Genomic DNA, 23,179 nt, shown 5'->3' on the forward strand with positions numbered 1-23,179 from the left:
GGTGCGGTGTAGACAGGTGCAGGCGAGGGGCCGCATGGGGGAGGAGCCCAGCCCAGCCCAGCCTCCCAGCGGAGCTGAGCCCAAAGAACCACGTGTTTACGTGGTCCATTTGAGCAGCGACAGAAACCCAACGGCATCCAACAGATCGATTCTGTCTCAGGGGAAACCAACCCTGCGCGGTTTAATACCAGCAAACAGTAATGACGGCCACAAGGAGAGTGGTTAGCGTACTGCCTAGGGGCCTGCTGGACGCCAGAACGCCGCCGCAAACACACGCTGCAAACACAGAAAAGGGAGGGGCCCACGCTGCACACCACTGACGGGGCTGAGCCTGTGGCTGCAGAGCTGAGCTCTCACCTGCCGGTCACGCTGCCGCCTCCCCAGGCCAAGCCTTTCTGCCCCTGAGCACGGCAGTCACACGCCGCACCCCTCTAAGCCTGAGGGTGACAGCATAATCACAAACACACAAACCCGTGTGGGTCGAGGGCCGAGAGCGGGTAGGGCAGGACTACAGAACAAGCCCTGACGCACACATTAAGTCAAACAGGAGAAGGCTGTCCCTTAGACAGGTAATCCCATCAGGTAAGACTCTTATCACTTCTTCTAATCCTCGCATCTTTACACGGATCAAGTGTAAAGATCAAGTGTGCATGCAGAGAGCTGTATTCAAATGTTTCACGCTGATTCCCACACCTATGCAGTATCGTTGTTGATGACGCATGACATCTCTCTGTCCTCGAGAAAGATCTGGCTCCCTTACAGTTTGTTCTTCTGTAAAAATGACGAGCCCACATCCCTCCTCAGGTTCCTGTGGGGAGGAACCCTGAAACCACCGAGTGTGGCTAGAAAAAGACCGGCAACAGCACGAGGACCCACCCACTTTCTCCACCAGCGCAGACAGCACACCAGCAACCTGGGACTTCCTTCCCTCTTGAACTGTTTCCTTACAATAAGTCTTATTAAACGTTAGGATACATCTTGGTGGCTCCTGAAACCAGAATGCACTTCAAAAGTGATCATAAACTACAGTGCAATCAAAGCTGTACATGTCCCCTCCGGTGGCACATCCCCCGATCACTTAGCTTTGTGTGACGGGTCTGAGGTCGCAGCTCACAGTGAATGTCAGAGAGCCGCACAGCAGTGATGGAGGGCGCAGGCCTAGCCTCCACGTATCACCTGCAGGACGGAGGTGAGAGAATGCTGACCCCTCGCCACCCTGCTGGAAGGGTCAGAGCAGCCAGTATGCAGCGCTTAGCCCAGGACAGCAGGCACTGTGTAGGTGTTTGCTATTACTACCTCTTTGATGGTCTCGGGGAGTCACACTGGAGGGTCAAGAGGTGGGCTTTAGAAACAGAGCGGAGCTGAACCACGCTGTCAAACACTGCTGTGTGGCCCTGGCACAAAGGTCTAGGCTCTGTGACCTAATAACCACTCAAATGGGGATAAACCATGTTCAGACAACATACAAAGGGCTTGACATGACAGTGTCAAATCCACACCAAGGATCACTACCTGCGTCGATTCTCAGGAACAATCTACCCGCACTGTCCAGTCAATGGAACAGGGAATCACCTTACAGACCCACATATTTTTGGGTTATTAAGCATTTAATATTATGTGTATCATCCAACCCATCTATTCTCCATTGTTTCTACTAAATTTACCGATCTTGTAACAGACGCTTCTATTTTATAAGCAGGAAATGTCCTCTCACCAAGTCTACTTGTTTAATTTAAGAGCTTTTCTTACGTTTACTTTTTTACTTCTCCCGGAACTTGCTGCAGTGCGTGGCAAGACAGCGTGTGCCTCAATCCCCTTTCCCCACACTTGCACCCCCGCCCCTAAGGGCGCTTCCTAGATGCCCTCCTGCTCTCCTGGCTCTTCCTCGGCTTTCTGGCTGAGACCCAACGGCCCCCCTCCTGCCCTCAGGACCTCTCTGGGGCACCTGACAAGTGAAGGCTGACAGGGGACCAGGGGACCAGCTCCACAGGGACTGGCTTATGATTCAATGTTCTTAAAAAACTGACTTGGACCAGGAAGCAATCAAATTCATTAATTCAGTAAGTCCACATGAAGTGCCAGTTGTGTGTCAATTCTGGACTATTTTCCTATTATAATGTTTTATATCAATATTACTCATTTTTATTATTACACATCACAGTTGTTTTACAATCTGCGAAGGCAAAGCCTCCGCCCCAGGGCTGCTATCTCACTTGTTTCCTTTAAATTAGCACACTCACTGCAAATATTTTTTCAAATAAACTTTTCTACTACTCTCTCAACTTACACAAACCATACTGGAATTTTAATTGGTACCATTAGATGCAGCCACCTGGGGTGTCTTATAGATTCTAATAATACTCTTGGTCTTCCCGGGTAAGAAGAACGGAAGTCCTTTCTTGCTGCCCTTTAACTTGGGCGATAATCTTTATCAACCTGTTCATTCACCCGTTATTTACCAAATCTTTACTTACGTCCTGTTATATTTCACAACAGATGAGGTTTTACAGATCCCATGTTAGATTAATATCCACATTTTTTACATTATTTGGTTTTGCTTACATGAACAAGATCTCTTTTTTTCACACATTACAGCTGCTTGTTACTGATGGTCACGGTAGTTACGCTCTAGTCACGACAGTAGTCAAAATCAACGGACTTCTGTGAATTTCCTCTGGAGCCCGTTTTCTGAAACCCAGATTAGGCCTTAGGCCACTCGGGCTGCTGTAACACAATGCCAGAGACTGGACGGCTGGGAAAGGACAGAAGGTCCTGCTCGCAGCTCTGGGAGTCTGGGGTCGAGGTGCTGCCGGTTTGGCGTCTGGCGAGGGCCCTCCTCCCCCTTCACGGTCTTCTTGCTGTGTCCTCGCGTGGTGGAGGCCCGAGGGAGCTCTGTGGGGTCTTGTTCATCTGGGCACCACCCTCACGACCTGAGCGCCTCCCAAAGGCCCATCTCCTGACACCACCTCCCTGGGGATTAGGGTCTCCTCAGGTGAACTTTGAGGGGGACACACATTCAGACCACAGCACACTGATCTCTCAGCCAGTTTCTCTGACTGTCTGACTTGCACAGAGTACGCACGAGTTACCAGCTTTCTCTACCCCTTTCCAATGTTCCTTCCCACTTGTTTGAGGTCCCTGCAGGTGGTCAGCACGGCCAATACTGTGCCGCACAGAAGGGGGACGGGAGGCACCGAATCCTTCCTGCTTATTTCTCCTTTCCATGCGTTCCACCGGTAATGAATATCACCTTGTATCACATGACGCTATCATGTATGCTGACACGTGGTGGACTCTGGCTTGGCTAATAGCCCTTCTCACAAACAACCTTTCAGGCAGTGACCACCCTATCTGTTAGGAAAAGAACTAAGAGTCACAGTTTGGTTTTTCCCTTAAATTCCTTATAATCAGGAGAATATACTTCAGAGAAAGTAGTCAAAATAATTTACCACCACTGTGCACTTAAAAAAACAACCAACCAGACTGAGTTATATCATCTAACAGGGAAGGAAGAAAGATGGTCTATTTATTGTTTGACTACATTGGTATCACTCACCTTAACACAAATTCTCATATTTAATAATCCAAAAAAGATAACTACTTATAGCTGTATATCAAAACTGTACTAAAAATGGCCAACTTTGATGGAAACTTTTCTTTTTTTTTTTTTTTTGGCTGTGCGGCCTGCAGGACCTTAGTTCCCCGACCAGGGACCGAACCTGCGCCCCCTGCAGTGGAAGCACGGGGACTTAACCACTGGACCACCAGGGAAGTCCCTGAAGGAAACATTTTTAATGCATTCATTTCCTCGTTCCCTCGTATACATCAAGCACCAGGCTGGGTGCGGGGTGTACAGTGGGCAACAAGGCGGTAAACTTATACACGAGCGTGGGGGCTGAGAAACTTTCTGTGAAGGGCCACGTAACAACTTTATAGGCTCTGGAGGGCAGGCTGTCTCCGTTGCCAGCTACTCAGCTCTGTTGTTATACAGCAAAAACAGAAACAACAGGAAACTAATGAACATAACTGTGTTCAAATAAAACTTTATTGACAAAACAGGTGGTGGGCCACATTTGGCCCATGGGCTCTAGTCCGCCAAGCCCTGCTCTAGTGGGAATCAGTAAACTATTAACAGCAATCTCAATACCACGCGGGAAACGCAAGGGCAGTGGCAGCAAAGGTTGCTACGGGCACGTGATCTAAGCGCATCAACAAGGGCCTCTGGGAAGGGCAACAAGGCCAACCCACCACTCATTTTTCTCAAATTCAGCAATTAAAGTAGTTTTCAACAATGGGTCACCAGTATAAAACAACTTAAAAGCGCATTCTGAAAATGTAAAATATATTCAACTATGTAAGAACTGCTCCACTACGGAGGGTTCTCTTCTGGTTACTGACAAGAAATTATAGCACAAGCACATCTGGAAGCTTACCTTGTGTGACTGTTTTGAGAACAATTAAAGTCGATAAAAATCTCAGTGGTAAACTGGAGCTCTTAAAGAAAGCAGCTGTCTTTGGTTTACTCTCCACAGAATGCTCCAAAGAATTACCCTGAAGGCCCTTGGTCACGACTCCTTTGAGTATGTCTTCCCCAGTCGCCTCAATGTTGGCGTCATAGTCGAATGCTGTTAAAAACACGTACTGTCTTCGTACACTTACTCATGTTCAGAAAAGATGTACTTTAAATACTACAGTCCAATACATGAACTAAAAATAAGCCAATCTTTTGCTAACTAAAAACAGATCAAATGGAGCTGAAAATATGCAAGACTGGAAAGCAGTAATTTCATAATCAACTTTAAAAAATTATTTACACTACATATTCCTCTGAAAGAAATGGGTACAACTAAGAAATGAGAAACAGTAATTTCCAAAGAATTAAATTAGGAGAAGCACTATGACAAGATTCCATTGCAAAACATCTAAGAGCAGATAGTGAGAGATCTCTGGCACAGAGCAGCCAAAGGAACAAGGGGAGGCTTGTGGGGTCTGTGCTGCCCGCCTCCACCACTGCCGGTGAAGAGCCCAGCATCCCCCAGTGCCCGCTCACACGCGATCATCTAGCGCCTCGCTGCTTCACAGCCCAGTCAGATGGTAAATGTCACCACGACTGCAATACATTTTATCCATTTCAGAAGAAAAAAATGCTGGGTTAGAATCACGGACAATTCTCAGGGCGAATCAACTCAAACAAGAAACTGAGCAAAACAGAAATGATGGCATATTAACTCCCTGTAAAACAACACAGGCTCTGATGGTTTTCTACAAACGCGGTAAGAAGCCAACACAGGAAAAGCGTTCAACCTGCTGCAGACGGGAGTGCCGAAGCCACACTCAGAAATAACTGAAAATTCCCTTTGTTATAAACCCATATTACTGACTTTTGTAACGGCTTCCCCCATCTTCTGGGGATTTCTGGCCCATCTGTACCCAGATAAGCACTGATCTTGCAATGTGGATAAAAAGCATCAGCTCTAGAATTTCTGCACATAAAATCAGAGACAGATATACTGAGATTTTATGAGTGTCAGAGGCCAAATGATTTGGTGGTGAGTCGCACAAGCAGTGCCATCTAGTTCACATATATTATCAATAAGCTTTTGATATCATTAGGAAAGATAATACATTTGTGCTTTAAAGCCTCAGTGTGAAAAGGTAACAGAAGAGAATATTTCAAAATCCTACTCAGAATAATGCATTAGGAAGACAGGATTAAGGGAATTTTGCGTATGTCTAAAAATAAGCTTTTTGTTTTCTTAGACGTGTGTTGATACTACTTCCCTCTAAGTGGAGACAGAAGAGAAACCCAAGTCTCTGCTGAAGAATGTGGTGTCTCACGCATCTGTGCTCAGTGCGGCCCAGGACCCGCCTACGGGGGTCGCTCGTCCCAGAACTTCAACCATATTTTGTAGGACAGGTTGCCTTCTCTCCTATAAGGCAAAAAACATGTCAAAAACAACTTTGACCCCCCCCCGCCAGGTTAACAAATTTTCTTAAATAGAAAATAAGATTTCTGGCCACAAGACTGAGCAGGTATTACCTCCCCCCAGTCTTCCTGCTCTGAAGACAACTAAACCCCCTGGACATTGTACAGAAAACAAACACCAGATGACTGAAAGGCGGACAGAAGAAAGCAGGCCGGCTGGGGCCCCGAACACCCAATACGGCTTCAGACTTCCCAGATCTGGAGCCAAAAAAGCGGCCACCAAAGGATAGAGAATGCCCACCCTAACGCCAAGCACTGATCTCTGGCCACAGGGCGGGAAAGGGCAGACCTGCGAGACAAAAAACGTGCAGACAAAACTGCGCTCCAGCCAAACACCACAGAACAGCCCGTGGCCCAGCCCCCCAAAGCCAGCAAGGTCGTCAGGAAGGTGGGGACTCCCACCCCCGCCAGGCGGAACGGCGGCGTCAGCGGAGGCCACGTGGGAGCAGTGAGGCGCCCCCAGCCCCACCCCGGGTAGGGAGGGGCCCAGACCCCGCCCCCCCACCGCCTCCCATGGCCACACAGGCTGGCGGGGAACCAGGGCTTTGACTGAGGAGGCCCCTCGTCTGCAGAACAGCGCCGGCCAGGCGAGACAAAATGTTTACTAACATCCGGAGTCTCGTGACACAGTGCCGGGATGTCCAGTTTCCAACAGAGAATCACTAATCACACCAGAAGGACCTCAAACTGAATGAAAAAGGAAAACCAGTACTTGCCAACACCAACATGACAAACACGCTAGAGGGGCAGTGACGAAATGAGAAATTACAGACATTTTTGAAACAAATGAAGAAAAAACCAGAAAATCTCATCAAAGAAAAAGAAAGTCTAACCAAAGAAAATGTAAAGAACCAAACAGAAATTTCCTAACTGAAAACACAACGACCAAAACTAACCCCTCAGTGAACAGCCTGAACAGCAGAACAGAGAGAACAGAGGCAAGAGTCAGCTAAGTGGGAAATACAACAACAGAGATTACCCAATCTGAGCAGAAAGGAGAACAAAATAAGAGACTCAAGAAGCTGAGGGACCGTCACAAAAGCTGTGACAGCAACAACAATCAGAGCCCTGAGAGGAGCAGAAAGCCAAGCAGGGCCAAAGGAACAGCTGAAGGGACGGCGGCTGGAAGCCATCTGCAGAGGCTGAGGCAGCTGAGCAAGCCCCAAGGAGGACAAACCCAGAGATCAAGGAGACACAGCGCAGCCAAGCTCATGAAAACTGAAGAAAGGGAACAAAACCAAAAGCAGTGTCAGAGAAATGAACATATACGGGAAAGCAATTCAAATTGCAGCAGACTTAACAGAAACCACAGAAACTGACTAAAAGGAATTGGCACAACATTTTTCAAACGCTGCAAGAAGAGAACTGTCATGCCCAAATCTGATATCCAGTGAAAATATGCTTTAGAAATGATGGGGAAATCAGAGCATTCTAAGGTGAAGGAAAAGCTTCTGCACAGCAACGGAAACCGTAAACAAGGTGAAAAGACAACCCTCAGAATGTGAGAAAATATTTGCAAACGAAGCAACCCACAAGGGATTAACCTCCAAAATATATAGACAGCTCAGCTACTCAATAGCAAAAAAACAAACAACCCAATCAAAAAATGGACAGAAGATCTGAATAGACATTTCTCCAAAGAAGACATACAGATGGCCAAAAGACACACGAAAAGATGCCCAACATCATTAATCATTAGAGAAATGCAAATCAAAACTACAATGAGGTATCATGTCACACCGGTCAAAATGACCATCCTCAAAAAATCTACAAACAATAAATGCTGGAGAGGGTGTGGAGAAAAGGGAAGCCTCTAACACTGTTGGTGGGAATGTAAATTGGTACAGCCACTGTGGAGAACAGTATGGAGGTTCCTTAAAAAACTAAAAATAGAGCTACCATATGACCCAGCAATCCCACTACTGGGTATATATCCCGAGAAAACCACAATTCAAAAAGACACATGCACCCCAGTCTTCACTGCAGCACTATTTACAATAGCCAGCACATGGAAACAACCTAAATGCCCACTGACAGAAGAATGGATAAAGAAGATGTGGTGCATATATACACAATGGAATACTGCTCAGCCATAAAAAGGGATGAAATCATGCCATTTGTAACAACATGGGTGGACCTGGAGATCACCACACTAAGTGAAGTAAGTCAGACAAAGAAGAACAAATATCACGTGATAGCGCTTATATGTAGAATCTAAAAAAAAAAAAATGGTTACCAAAGGGGAAAGGCTGGGGGAATAAACTGGGAGTTTGGGATTAGCATATACATACTACTACATATAAAACAGATAAACAATAAGGACCTACTGTATAGCATAGGGGACTCTGCTCAATATTCTGTAATAACCTAAATGGGAAAAGAATTTTAAAAGGAACAGATACATGTATACGTAGAACTGAATCACTATGCTGTAGACATGACAATAACACAACACCGTCAATCAACTATACTCCAACATAAAATAAAAATTACATTAAAAAAATAAAAAAGAAAAGACAGTTTGTCATCAGACTGCCCAGGGGAAGTTCTCCAAACAGGAGAGACGGAAGAAGGAGCCTTGAGACATCGGGAAGGAAGAGCACGGTGAGCGCAAACACAGGTGAGCAGACAGACTTCCCTGCTTATCTTGAGGCATGTTCGACAGCTGAAGCAAAAGTGGTAACACTGTCCAGTGTTAGATTTGTCCTCAAGAAAACTACTTTACCAGAGCCTAACCTACTGGAGTTTTATCGGAGTCCAATCAGCCTAGGGGAAGGGAAATGATACCCAACTCCAGTGAACTCTACACTCCTGCCCCACCTCAGGGGCAGAAGACCCGAGAAGCACCTGTGAAGTTCACAGGCCAGGGACACGCGCTCCCTGGAAGACTGAGACCTGCTCACACAGCCAGAGCACTCCCCTCCACACACCTGCCACCACAGCACTGAAGGCCTAGCTGCAGCAGCTCCAGGGCCCAGTGCGGCACGTCCAGGTAGCAAGGAAGACACGAGGCACACGAAAGGCAAAGCACAGTTTGAAAAGCCAGAGCAAGCAACAGAATCAGACCCGAATATGGTAGGAATGCTGGAATGATCAGCCTGGGAGTTTGAAACAACTATGATTAACATGCCAAGAGCTCTAATGGAAAAAGGAGACAACACAAAAGAACAGATGGATAAAATAGGCAGAGAGATGAAACTCTGAGAAAGAACCAAAAGGAACACTAGAGATGAAAACCACTGAGAATGGAGAAGAGCTTTGCTGGGCTCATTAGTGGAATCTACGGGGCTCCAGAAACAACCTGAGCTTGATGATACCTTCTACAGAAACTTCAGACTAAAAGGCAAAGAGAAGGACTTCCCTGGTGGGGCAGTGGTTGAGAATCTGCCTGCCAATGCAGGGGACACGGGTTCGAGCCCTGGTCCGGGAAGATCCCACATGCTGCGGAGCAACTAAGCCCGTGCGCCACAACTACTGAGCCTGCGTGCCACAGCTACTGAAGCCCGCATGCCTAGAGCCTGTGCTCCGCAACGAGAGAAGCCACCGCAACGAGAAGCCCGTGCACCGCAACGAAGAGCAGACACTGCTCACCGCAACTAGAGAAAGCCCGCGCGCAGCAACTAAGACTCAACGCAGCCACCCCTGCCAAAAAAAAAAAAAAGCATAGAGAAAAAGAAAAAGACTGAAAAAATGGAACAGACTATACAAAAATTATGGGACAACTACAAAATGTGTGACATACAGGTAAGGGGAATACCAGAAGGAAAAGAGAAAAAGAAACAGAATACTTGAAGCAATAATGACTTGAGACTCTCCCTCAAATTAATGTCAGAAACAAAAACACAGAACCAGGAAGCTCAGAGAACACCAACTAGGATAAGTAGCAAAAGAAAAAATAAAACAAAACACTACACCAAAGTGTAACATAAACTACAGAAAATAAAAGCTAGGGACTTCCCTGGTGATGCAGTGGTTAAGACTCTGCACTTCCACCGCAGGGGGCACAGATTCAATCCCAGGTGGGGGAAGTAAGATCCCGCATGTCGCGCAGCTGGAAAAAAGAAAGAAAAGAAAAGCTAATGAAAAGAATCCTAATAGAAGCCAGAGGAGAAAACAGCTCACCTATAGCAGAGCAAAGATAAGAATTACATCGAGGTTCTCTTCAAAAACCACATAAGCACGAAGAGAGCAGAAGGAAATATTTAAACTGTTGAGGGAAAAAAACCCGCCAACTTAGAATTCTATATACTGCAAAATTATCCACCAGAAATGAAGCGGAAATAAAGATTTTCTCAGATCAACAAAAACTGAAGGAATTTGTTACCAGTAGACCCGTCTTGCAAGAAATACTAACAAAAATTCTTTAGAGAGAAGGAAAGTATATATCTTGGGAAACTTGGATGTACATAAAGTAAGAGCATTAGGGAAGGAAGAAGTGCAGGTAAAATGAAAACACTTATTTTTCTTATTCTTAATTGGTCTAACAGATAAGAGTTTGTTGAAAATAATAGCAACAATGTATTCGATTATGTATGCATGTGTGTGTTTATATGTGCATGTGTGTATAACATATATACACACGTGTGTGGGCTTATGTATAGGGGTAATGAATGACAGCAATGATACAAAGGAATAAAACACAGAAGGAAAGAATTAGGAATATTTTGTTCTAATAAGGTACTCAACCACTAAAAAAAGTTAAAAAAGTAGTACAATTGACATGCTAAAAAGGATGGAAAGTAGACTATCATATGTCCAGTTAAAGCCACAAAAGAAAGGAAAAGAGGAGAAGAACAAAGAACAATGTCAACAAACAGAAAACTGACACCTTGGGTAAATATTAACCGAACAGTATCAATAATCACTCTAAATAACAACAGTCAAAACACACCAAATACAAGAGACTGTAACAGAAGACCCCTATACACTGTGTACAAGAAACCCACTTGAAATCTAAAGACACATACAGATTAAAAGTATTCAACAAATGGATAAAGAAAGATATACCATGCTGACAGTAACCACAAGAAAGCTGGAACAGCTTTGAAATCTTACTTTCAGACAAAACAGGCTTCGGAGTAGGGACAGGAGGGGCATCACATAGTGATGAATGGGTCAATTCTCCAGGAGGGTGTAACAACACCTTGGGTACGGTGATCACTTTTTAGATACAACACCAAAGGCACGATCCGTGAAAAATAACTGATAAGCTGGACTTATGCAAAAGACACATCTGATACAAGACTGTTATCCAAATATACAAAGAATTCTAAAAACTCAGCAATAAGAGACTACACAACCCAATCAGAAAGTGCACAAAGGACCTGGACACCTCACCAAAGAAGATATGCAGACGTCAGGCAAACATAAGATGCTCCACATCATACGTCATCAGGGAGACGCAAATTAAAACCACCGTGAGATACTGCCACACACTATTAGAAGGGCCAAAACCCAGAACACAAACAACACTGAGTGCCGGCGAGGATGTGAAGCAACAGGAACTCTCATCACTGCTGGTGGGAATGCAGAATAGCGCAGCCACTTTGGAGGACAGCTTGTAGTTGCTTAAAACAACAAAAAAAGTATATTCTTACCATACTATCCAATAATCATGTTCCCTGATATTTACCCAAAGGAGTTGAAAACTTATATCCACACAGAAACCTGCACGTGGATGTGACAGCAACTTTATTCATAATTGCCAAAACTTGGAAGCAACCAACATATCTGTCAGTAGGTGATGGACAGATAAACTGTGGTCTATCCAGGCAATGGAATATTATTCAGGGCTAAAAAGAAAAGGGTTATCAAGCCATGAAAAGACAGGGAGGAACCTTAAACACGTATGACTAGGTGAAAGAAGCCAGTCTGAAAAGGGCACACACTGGATGGTTCCAGCTCCGTGACATCCTGGAAAAGGCACAACTCTGCAGACAGTAAATGGACTGGTGGTTTCCAGGAGTCAGGGGTTGGGGGAAGGCAAGAATAGGCACAACACAGAGGATTTTTAGGGCAAACGATTTTTTGTATCAAATTATTCTGTACAATGACGGTTACATGCCCTGATACACCTGTCAAAACCCAGAGAACGTACAACACCGAGACTGACCCTGATGTGAACCTCACACTGTGGGTGATGATGACGTGCAGGTCCATCGACTGTGACAAAGGTCCCATCTGGTGGGACGCTGGTAGTGAGGAGGCTGTGCATGTGTGGGGCAGGGGTTTACGGAAACTCTCTGTGCTCCGTTTCGCTGTGAACCTAAATTCGCTCTAAAAAATAAAGTCTATATATTAAAAAAGCAACATAAGAAACCTTCATGGTGATGAAACTGTTCTGTTACCTTGACTACAGCCATGTCAGTATCATGGTTGTGGTACTGCAACTAGTTTTGGAGTATGTCACCTTTGCGGGAATGGAAACAAGTGATCGCTCTATTATTTCTTATGAATACAAGTGAATCTACAACTATCTCAAAATAAAAAGCTTACTTTTTAAAAAAGTACTTGCAATTAGACAACTGTTAAAACTAAAATGTTAAAAACCCATCAGTAAATGTTGACCAAACGAATGGGAGAGTGGCAAGAATGCTACTTTTCACTAGAAAGTGGGTGCAGGCTGGCAGTGCACATAGAGTGGTGCTGAGTGGCGATCTGAAGACAAGGACAGAGTACAAATTATCTGAAGAAAAATGAGAAGACTCTTCTGGAAGGAAGATAAAACAAAGTTTCACTCAATTCTGTGAGTCTAGCCTTTTGCGGCTGAAAGCAAGCATTCAGCCACCCTTTCTCAGAAACCATCACATGAACGGCGAAGTCAGCAGTGACATTAACCGATCAGATAATTTATATAACTTTGGTGAGACACACAGTTAAGGCCAACTGTGTGTATACTGTGTATGTGCCTGCACGTGTGCGCGCACACGTGCTCACGGACTCGCTCACGTGCGCCATGAAGGCAAAATATTTAGGAAACCCTCAGAAAGCCATTCTCCCTAAACCTCAACCATCCCACTACTTAACCGCCAGTCCTGCACTCGGAAGCTTAGCCGCGTGCTTCCTGAGCTCCACAGGACCGAGAGTAAGCTACCCGAGCACTCATCTGTTTTTCTCCATTTTTAACCAAATGAAAGCTGTAACAGCATTTATCAATACTAACTGGGAAAGTAACATTTTACAAACCTACTGCAACTCACAGCACAACTGGTTATATATGCACGTCATATTTGGATTAAATAACCCTTACATGAGCTGGTAACACCTAGCCTTCATTTTATAAGATGCTGGAATAATTTTCCCTCTTTGATTAGGTTATCCTAATAATCACTGTTCCATTTAGCTAGTGTGTGTTTACTGGCATAAAGACAAAAAACCAATTTCTGTTACCTTCAGAAGAATATGAAAAACTATAAAATAAATAATGAGGCGGGGGGGAGCAGTTGGTTTCAGCAATAACCTGACACAGTGAAACTCCTTATTACACAATTCTGAAACTCAGAAACAGTGTTACACCCTGAATCCGGTCTACAGCATCGAGAAACAGGATAGTAAAAGGGGAAAGAAGAGAAGGTGGTGACCAAAGCAAGGGAGGCGAGGAAAAGTCCCAAAGCAGAACAGGACGTGTGGGGAAAGCTGTGAGAGAGTAAGATCAAGAGCAAAAGGGCTTTACTTGCAGACAGACTCCCGTTCACCAAGTACCTGTGTTCCCGCATCGAGCTGCCTTAGAGACCAATACATAAACTTTACAAAAGGCTCGTGAAGCTTGGCATTCACAAAAGGCATCCACTGTAGCTGCTCTGTCATCACAGGCAAAAGCTAAAGATAAAATGATGGAAAATACAAACACACCCTATTTTTAGAAGCCTGAAATCAATTACCACAATTTTCCAAAAATGATCTTTTTCCAAAAGAAAAAAAGGAATTCTCTAACAAAAAATCTTCCCTTTAAAACCGTATGTAACACAATAAGGAAATATGTGTTTGAAACATTACATATCTATTCCCTTGACCCAGCAATGGCACATCTAGGATTTTAAGATTAACCTATAAAAACACACTCTGAATCTTAAATGGTTAAATAAACTTATGGCGCATATATAACCATTAAAAATGATAATGGCATCTGTATTTATTGCCATGGCATATTCTGAGGTTATAAAAGCAGGTTACAAAAAGTGTAATAAGATTCCACTTACATAAAATATGTCTGTATGAATTTATATTGAAAAAGAGATAAGATATTTTTTAGAAATATTAACAGTGAGTTTTCAGTAACTGGAGTGATATTTACTTTCCTCTTTATATGTCTGTCTTTCATAAATATCTTAATTAATGTCAACTTATAAAAATAATGCAAATCTTTTAAAAAGGTATTTATGAACGCTGCTTCAACAGTATGTCATTTTGCTGAAACATTAAGACCATAGCGATACATTCTAGTTCTGTGAAAAATGCCAGTGGTAGTTTGATAGGGCTTGCACTGAATCTGTAGATTGCTTTGGGTGGTAGAGTCATTCTCACAATGTTGATTCTTCCCAACCAAGAACATGGTAGATCTCTCCATCTATTTGTGTCATCTTTAATTTATTTCATCAGTCTTATAATTTTCTGCGTACAGGTCTTTTGTCTCCTTAGGTGGGTTTATTCCTAGGTATTTTATTCTTCTTGTTGCAATGGTAAATGGGAGTGTTTCCTTAATTTCTCTTTCAGATTTTTCATCATTAGTGTATAGGAATGCCAGAGATTTCTGTGCATTAATTTTGTGTCCTGTTACTTTACCACATTCGTTGATTAGCTCTAGTAGTTTTCTGGTGGCATCTTTAGGATTCTCTATGTACAGTATCATGTCATCTGCAAACAGTGACAGCTTTACTTCTTCTTTTCCGATTTGGATTCCTTTTTTTTCTTTTCCTTCTCTGATTGCTGTGGCTAAAACTTCCAAAACTATGTTGAATAATAGTGGTGAGAGTGGGGAACCTTGTCTTGTTCCTGATCTTAGTGGAAATGGTTTTCAGTTTTTCACCACTGAGGACGATGCTGGCTGTGGGTTTGTCATATATGGCCTTTATTATGTTGAGGAAAGTTCCCTCTATACCTACTTTCTGCAGGGTTTTTAAATTGAGTTATTTGTAGTGAGGTTGATGGGCCTAGAGTCTGTCATACAGAGTGAAGTCAGTCAGAAAGAGAAAGACAAATACCATAGGCTAACACATATATATGGAATCTAAGGGGAAAAAAATGTCATGAAGAACCTAGGGTAAGACGGGAATAAAGACACAGACCTACTAGAGAATAGACTTGAGGATATGGGGAGGGGGAAGCGTAAGCTGTGACAAAGTGAGAGAGTGGCATGGACATATATACACTACCAAACATAAAACAGATAGCTAGTGGGAAGCAGCTGCATAGCACAGGGAGATCAGCTCGGTGCTTTGTGACCACCTAGAGGGGTGGGATAGGGAGGGTGGGAGGGAGGGAGACGCAAGAGGGAGGAGATATGGGAACATACGTATATGTATAACTGAGTCACTCTGTTATAAAGCAGAAACTAGCACACCATTGTAAAGCAATTATACTCCAATAAAGATGTAAAAAAAACATGGCAAGAAAAGAATGTTTGAAAAAAAATAATAATAAAAGCTAGGATATAGAACCATATGTAATTGGACCCCAGATGTGATAAATAAGGTATAAAGATAAACCTCTGAGTCTGGAAGGACATATATGACCTACGCACTCCTCCGGAAACACCCCACCCTGGCTTCTGTGTCACCAACTTCTCCCGCGACACCCAGCTCTCCTCTACTTCTCGGGCTACTACCATTCTCTCCTGCTGGCTGGTCCTCATTCACCTGACCATTAAATACCAGAGTTCCTCGACTCAGCGCTAGCCAGTCCGGACTCACAACCCCCACGTCCACACGCCCAGCTCAGGCCTCTCCGCAGAGCCCCAGCCCCCGGAGCCACACCTACACCCACACCCACACCCACACACGCACTCCAGTGTCTGCAACTCAACTCGTCTAAAACTACCTTACCAACAGTGGAAGCTCAAACCCAGATCTCGTGTAGTATTTCCTACTTGCAGTGAACGCGACCAACGTTCATCCCGGTGCAAAGTCAGGAGCCTGGGTGCCAACCCAGGCTTTTATACGGGATCCATCACCAGTCTCGTCAATCTTTCCCCCTAAACATTCTCTAGACGGCCCATTTCCAGCTCACAGCCACACTGTCCTTCCCCTGAACCACCTGCGTTTCCTAAGTGTCCTCCAGACCCACTCTTGCATCTCTTCGACCCTCTTGCCGCATCACAGAAGACACGACCCTTTCAAAGCATAAACCTGATGCTATTTTCTCCTGAAAGCTCTTCATTAATTTCCTCCTAGTCTTAGTTATTTTCTAGAATGAAATTTCAAGCAAAACTGAAAACTTACAGACACCCGAAATTGAGTACTTTTGTGGATGAACAGAATTTGATAACCACCTACTCTGTTAAGGTCATAATCACAGGAACATTTTGTATTCTTAATTCCACCACCCTTAAATTACAGTATTTAAAACTGGTAAGGAAGGAAAGTCTTCCGTTGCAGAGAGAAATCTTTCAACTGGGACCACACATAGGTATACAAGATAAAGTACACAGAACTATGTATAACGTGCTTCTGTCACAAACAAGGTACATAACACGAGGAAGCACGCAGGAAAATCAGAAGTGTGAGATATTCAGTAAGTTCACCAGGTTACCAGCATGAAGCTGGGGAGGGGAAGCGAGGGGAGGGGGAGGAGGCAGGCGGAGTGTCCCAGGTCTAAGGACCCAGGGGACGCCAGGAGCAAGAGCGCCTCGTGCGGGCCTGGTGTCTTTCCCGCCTTTCACAGAGGCGGTGGTGAATTTGCTGGTAATTGTTTTAGTGAGATATAATTCACACACCATACGAGTCACCCACGTAAAGGGTACAACTCAGTGATTTTCAGTATATTCAGCGAGTTGTGAAACCATCGTGAGAATCTGTTTGAGAACATTTCCATCACCCTCCCCCCCCAAGAACCCCAACCGTTAGCAGACATCTCAGCATCCTGTCCGCACAACCACTCGGCTACTTTCTCTACACTGATTTACACGGTTCCAGGATTTTCATATAAATGGAATCACACAATATATGGTCTTTTGTGACTTGCTTCTTTCACTTCCAGTATTTTCAAAGTTCACTCACGCTGTAGTATGCATGGATACATCATCCCCTTTTACCACCGAATTATATTCCACAATCTACATACACCATTTTACTGAGCCATCTGCCAGCTGATGGGCATCTGGGTTGTCTCCATGTGTTGGCTATCGTGCATCATGTTGCCATGAACATTCACGTATGAATCTATGTGCACACACGTCTGCGTTTCTCTTGAGTACACACCTCAGGGTGGAACAGCTGACTCGTCTGGTAAATCCACGTTTCATCTTCTCAGGAACTGCCAGGCTATTTTCCGAAGTTCCTACTACACCTTTTTACATCTTCACCAGCAGCGCACGAGAGTTCCGATTTCTTCACATCTTGGTCAATGCTTGAGATTCTCTGGCTTTTTTACTTTAGCCATCCCAGGGGGTGTGAAGTGACAAAACAAAGTGACTCGGATTTGCATTCCCCAAATTACTAACGTTGCTGAGCACCGTCGGACACGCTTATCGACCATTTGGGTGAGTGTTAGAGAACCGTCTGTTCAGATGCACTGAGCATTTTCAATTAGGCTGTCTTTAATTACTAAGTTGTAAGGTGTTTTTGTTTAAATACTCAAGATGGAAGTCCCTTATCAGATCTGATTTGAAAAATATTTTTTCCATTCATTGGGTTGCCTTTGACTCTCAAGATAGTATAGTTTGAAGCATAAAAGTTTAAAAAAATGTTTTGACTCAAACTTCACTTTTTTTTTTTTTTTTTTTGCAGTACGCGGGTCTCTCACTGTTGTGGCCTCTCGCGTTGCGGAGCACAGGCTCCGGACGCGCAGGCTCAGCGGCCATGGCTCACGGGCCCAGCCGCTCCGCGGCATGTGGGATCTTCCCGCACTGGGGCACGAACCCGTGTTCCCCGCATCGGCAGGCGGACTCTCAACCACTGCGCCACCAGGGAAGCCCCCTCTTCCTCATCTTCAAAGCCACTGAGGATGCGAGGATGCACTGAGTGTCTCACCTACTCTTCTGCCTCTTTGTCTGGCCTGAAGTGCTCACGTGATGACTGGACCCACCCAGATCATCCTGATTAATCTCTACTCGAGGGTCAGCTGATTAGTAACCTTAACACTTTTTCCATGTAAATGTGACACATTGACAGGTTCCAGGGCTTAGGTTATGAACATCTCCGGGGCCATTATCCTGCCCAGCACAAAAAGCATTTAGAAGAAACTTTTTAGGTAAGGATGAAAACCGGAAATAATTTCCTCAAATGAAACCCTGGCCTGTATTTATTAATTCGTTAAACCAAACAAACAACTTTAGATATCCACTCTTCAGAGTTTTAATGTATTTCTTGTAGAATGCAACCGTCAATCTCTAATGACAATTTATACTGACTGGAAATCCTGAGTATCAACATCCAAATTAATGTCTGTAATTTAAGGAAATGGTCATTGCTCTTTGTTAATGAGAAGCCCCTTGAAAATACTATTTAACCCTTCATGACAAAAGGCAAAATAAAATTATTTTAGTGGGATTTGGATCCTAAAATGATGTGTATCAGGAATTCTTCCTACCACTGATTATCTGCCTAACTCTGATACACAATTATTTTGCCATTTTTGGAGTAGGTTTTCAAGTTCTGGTCTGCCTTTAAAAAGAAATTCCCATCATGTTACAAAAAATATAAGTATGAATTAATTTGAATTAAGTCTGAAATGAATCTTTTTAGAACTATTGGTATAATCAACTTTCTATCAAAAATACTTCCAATATTTTTTCTCTTGTAAAATGTACCACTTTTTCAATTTTCGTGTCTACTGAGTCATATATTTCAAATTAAAAAACAAACCTTCACACACTTCTCCTGAATATCATTTCTCTGAGAAGCAAATGTGGGTAGTGCCTTTTCACCATCCATTCCAGATTCTTCATGTTTCAATTTGCTAAGGTGATGATCCGAAATCCAGTCTGTGAAGACAGTTAAAAGTTCATAAACTTGTCCATTAAGTGGTACCTATATGCAAAAAAACTAAATCAAGCACTTCTTTCAATTCACAGCCTCCTAAAACTTCAAAGGCAAGTTTTAAATTTGGTAGGTGATTATGGCATAATTTATCTAAAACACTAAAACATGTATTGGATGACAAATCTTCTACAAATGAAAGAAATTCCAAATCAAATCTCTCTAATTAATATTAGAAACATGTTAAATGCTGGTTGACGGAAGGGGAGAAACCCACCATCACAAGGAAATTGAAAGAACTGCACCTTGTAACCAAAAGAGAGAATTTTCATTAAAATTCTTTACCCAAGTTTGATAATGGAGAAGAGTAAGATTGGCCTTAACTCAAGGGCATGAGCCACCATAACTAATAGATTTTAACAAATTTAAAGGTCTCAAAAGCTAAACAATTTCCACCATGAAACTTCATATCTTCTTTTTCCTTTACACCGTAACATTCTATAAATAGGGTATGAAAATGTTTCCTGGAAATCCTGTTCTCTCAGAGTCCACCAAAATGGGAGGGAAACAAGAGCAAACTGCCATAAGAAACTATAAATTCAACTAAGCTGATTTCCGTGTTCCTTCAAATCACTTTCAGTCACTTCAATTCAACATTTATCACACATGTTCCTTCAACGGGAGCTACGCTAGATTTAATTTTAGACAGAGAAATACAAAAGCAAATTAATAAAAGGCAAAATTAAGCAGACAGTGATCCACAAAAACAGAATCAGATGAATGAAAACAAAGTTATACTGTTCTGACCAAGAGTCACTTTTAACCTTCTCAATTTTCCTCAAATAGGAACTTTTGATGAAAACTGCAATCATCTTGACTAACCTGAGTATAAATCTCCACTTTTTCCAATTTACTTTATTATTTGTTTTTAATTAAAAAATGTTTTTCATGGGACTTCCCTGGTGGCGCAGTGGTTGGGAATCTGCCTGCCGATGCAGGGGACATGGGTTTGAGCCCTGGTCTGGGAAGATCCTACATGCCGTGGAGCAACTAAGCCTGTGCGCCACAACTACTGAGCCTGCGTGCCACAACTACTGAAGCCCGCATGCCTAGAGCCTGTGCTCCGCAACAACAGAAGCCACTGCAGTGAGAAGCCTGTGCTCCACAACAAAGAGTAGCCCCTGCTCACCGCAACTAGAGAAAGCCCGCGCGCAGCAACAAAGACCCAATGCAGCCAAAAATAAAATAAACTAATTAATTAAAAAAAAAATTTCTTTTTCACAGCCAGCATCCATGACAGGAAAAAGGAGGCGGGGGAGTTAAATACGACCTTTTCCAACCACTAAACCCTCTGCGCACAGCCGGGGCCTGGTAGAGGTGAGGGCAGGCGGGGCGGCCACAGGCTAGGGCAGCCCCGTTGGGAGCACAGCGTGGGGCCCAGGAGGGGTTCCTGCAGGTCAGAAGGGGGCCCTGGGACTGGAGCCCCCGGGAGGGCCGTGCGGCCGGTGCTGCCACCCTTGCTGTGATTGCCGTGCTCCTCCTGGACGAGACGCGGAGGCCGGGCCAGCGATGCTGTGGGCTTGGCTCCCTATCCGCCCCACGTCGACAGCCCGCCCCGAGCTGACCTCCCACCGCAGGTGCCGGAGGGGACACAGGCCGGGTCCTCTGTGCTCTCGGCAGCACGGCCCAGAGCCGCGGCACCTCCTTGCTGACACCCTGCAGCACCGGCAAGCGAGGGACCCGAGAGCTTGGCACAAGCAGCTCCCCCAGGCCTGGCCCTGTGGACGGACGAGGTCCCCGGCCTTCCGTCGATGAGGTCCCGTGCGTGGACCCCGGCGCAGGGCTGGGAGCGCGGCGGCTCCTGCTTGATCCGCGCCGGCCCGTCACGGGCCAGACGTTGCCCGTCCCACGGCAGCTCCTGCCTCTGCTGCTGGGGCTCCCGTTGCCATCCTTAAACAAGGCCATCCGCCCAGTTCACTTTATGGAAAACTACAGCATTTATCAAAACCACTGAAGCCCCGTGAGGTATCACTACCCACCCACTGGAAAGGTTAAAATAAAAAAGACTGAAAACACCAAATGTTTTTTGGTGCCATAAAACCTGACAGCAAACGTTTTAGCCAAGTTGTCATACACACATCGCTAGCAGGAGTATGAATGGTACAACCACTTTGGAAAACTGGCAGCTGCCCCCCAAATTAAATATACCTCTACCTTATGACCCAGAAATTCCAGTCTTGGCTATATTTCCAAGAGGAATGAAAATACATGTCCCCAAAAAGCCTTATACATGAATATTCTTAGCAGCTAAACGTTCTGTTTTTGCAAACAAAAGCATATCTGAAATATTATAGCAATACTTTTCTACAAGGAAATTATCACAGTGAATCCTTTCACACTAAGAAGAATGTTTGCTAAAGGGAAAAAAAAATAAGGAAGAGAAAAATGTCCTGGCTTTCCAATGGAGAAATCATATCATACCTTATGAGGTTTTGAAACTGGTACTTTCTCCTGTTTTAAACTTTTTGCTTCGTGAGCGGCGTGGGGATTTCCTTTCAATCTCTGTACTGTCATAAACTCATACTTCCTCTGTGACAGTACATATCCGTGAATTAAAAGAAAATTATATTAAAAGTGAGAAAGTCCAAAGGCAGTCATTTTAAATTTCACTTGTGTCTCAAGAGAAGAGCAGGTACCTTACCTGTAAATTATCTAAACGAGCTTGAACTCTCTTAGCCTGAACCTCCAACTTCCTGTTTTCTTCACTTACTTCATTTAACTAAGGTAGGAAAACATTAGATATTTCAATAGAAACCTCAAGCCGATTTCCTACTTAAGTTTTCCCAGTGTACCATCTTATCTAGTCTGTGTTACCAAGCAACATAACGTAACAGACAGAGGTAGCGTCCATGATTAAAGATCACAGCTAAAGCCACCATTTGGTCCTAAAACATTAAGAGTCTCTAAGAAAGTTTACTTCATTCTATGAAAAATGTGCAAGTCTCCTAACATCTTACACGTATACATTTTAATAGGAAACGTCTTTTAGTTGAACTTTTTATTGAAGTATAATGTATGTCCAGAAAAGTGTACCAATCATTAAACATCACCATAACGAATTACTGTGATTGGAGTAAATGTATCTGTTAATTTAGGAAAACTGACATCTTTATCATATTGAATCTTCTCATCCCTGAACATAACATAGCCTTCAACTTATTTCGGTCCTCTCTAGTTGCTTTTAATTAACATTTTGCACTCCTCAGTATGCATGTTTTATACATGTATAATCTTTCTTTAGATTTATTCCTGGAGAGCCAATGCTTTTTGATGCTACTACCCATAGTATCTTTCAATAAACATTCACTACTTGATTACTGTTGACATACAGAAATGCACTTGATATTTTATATACTGAACTTATACCCAAAGATTCTCCTAAATGTGTTTAATTCTAATAACTTGTCTGTATGCTCACTTGGATACTTACTACATCTGTGCATAATCATGTCATCGGAGGATAATTCTTATTTCTTCCTTCCCGACCCCGACTTTCCTCTCCTCACTGCACTGACCAGGACTTCAGCACAAAGTTCAACAAAACAGTAACAGTGAGCACCTTTATCTTGTTCTGATCTCAAGGGAAAAGATTTCAATAACTTACATTAAGTGTGATTCAGAAGTTGGTTTTTTTTTTTTTTTTTTGTAGGTACTCTATGAGAATTAAGTTCTCTTCTATTACTAGTTATTATCTTTGGGCTCGTGCTGAATTTTAAATCAAGGAATTATACGATTTTTCTCCTTTTATCAGATGATGTGTTAATTTTCAAATGATAAATGACCCTGTATTCCTGGACCAAGTCCATTGAGTTGTACTATACTTTTTGTGTACTTCTGGATTCAATTTGCTGATATTAAAAATTTTTGCATCTGTACTCATGGGAGACTGGCTTGCATTTTTTTTTTTCTTGTAATGTTCTTGACAGGCTTCGTTTCAAGGTTATGCTGGCCTCATACAACAAGAAAGGGAGCATTTCTCTTTTTCTGTTTATGTAAATAA

At 43.5% G+C, this 23,179-nt stretch overlaps 1 protein-coding gene across 1 annotated transcript in view; it reads right to left on the reverse strand.

The window, feature by feature from the left end:
* CCDC138 (coiled-coil domain containing 138) overlaps positions 1 to 23,179 on the reverse strand; it is a 48,130-nt gene that overhangs the window by 12,601 nt on the left and 12,350 nt on the right. Inside the window, 6 exon segments of the mRNA XM_065891156.1 lie at positions 4,434 to 4,595; positions 4,598 to 4,625; positions 13,688 to 13,804; positions 19,006 to 19,170; positions 21,601 to 21,708; positions 21,821 to 21,898. Coding sequence (XP_065747228.1) covers positions 4,434 to 4,595; positions 4,598 to 4,625; positions 13,688 to 13,804; positions 19,006 to 19,170; positions 21,601 to 21,708; positions 21,821 to 21,898 — 658 coding nt within the window.

This window comes from Phocoena phocoena, chromosome 14 (assembly GCF_963924675.1).
Source record: "Phocoena phocoena chromosome 14, mPhoPho1.1, whole genome shotgun sequence".
NCBI lineage: Eukaryota > Metazoa > Chordata > Mammalia > Artiodactyla > Phocoenidae > Phocoena > Phocoena phocoena.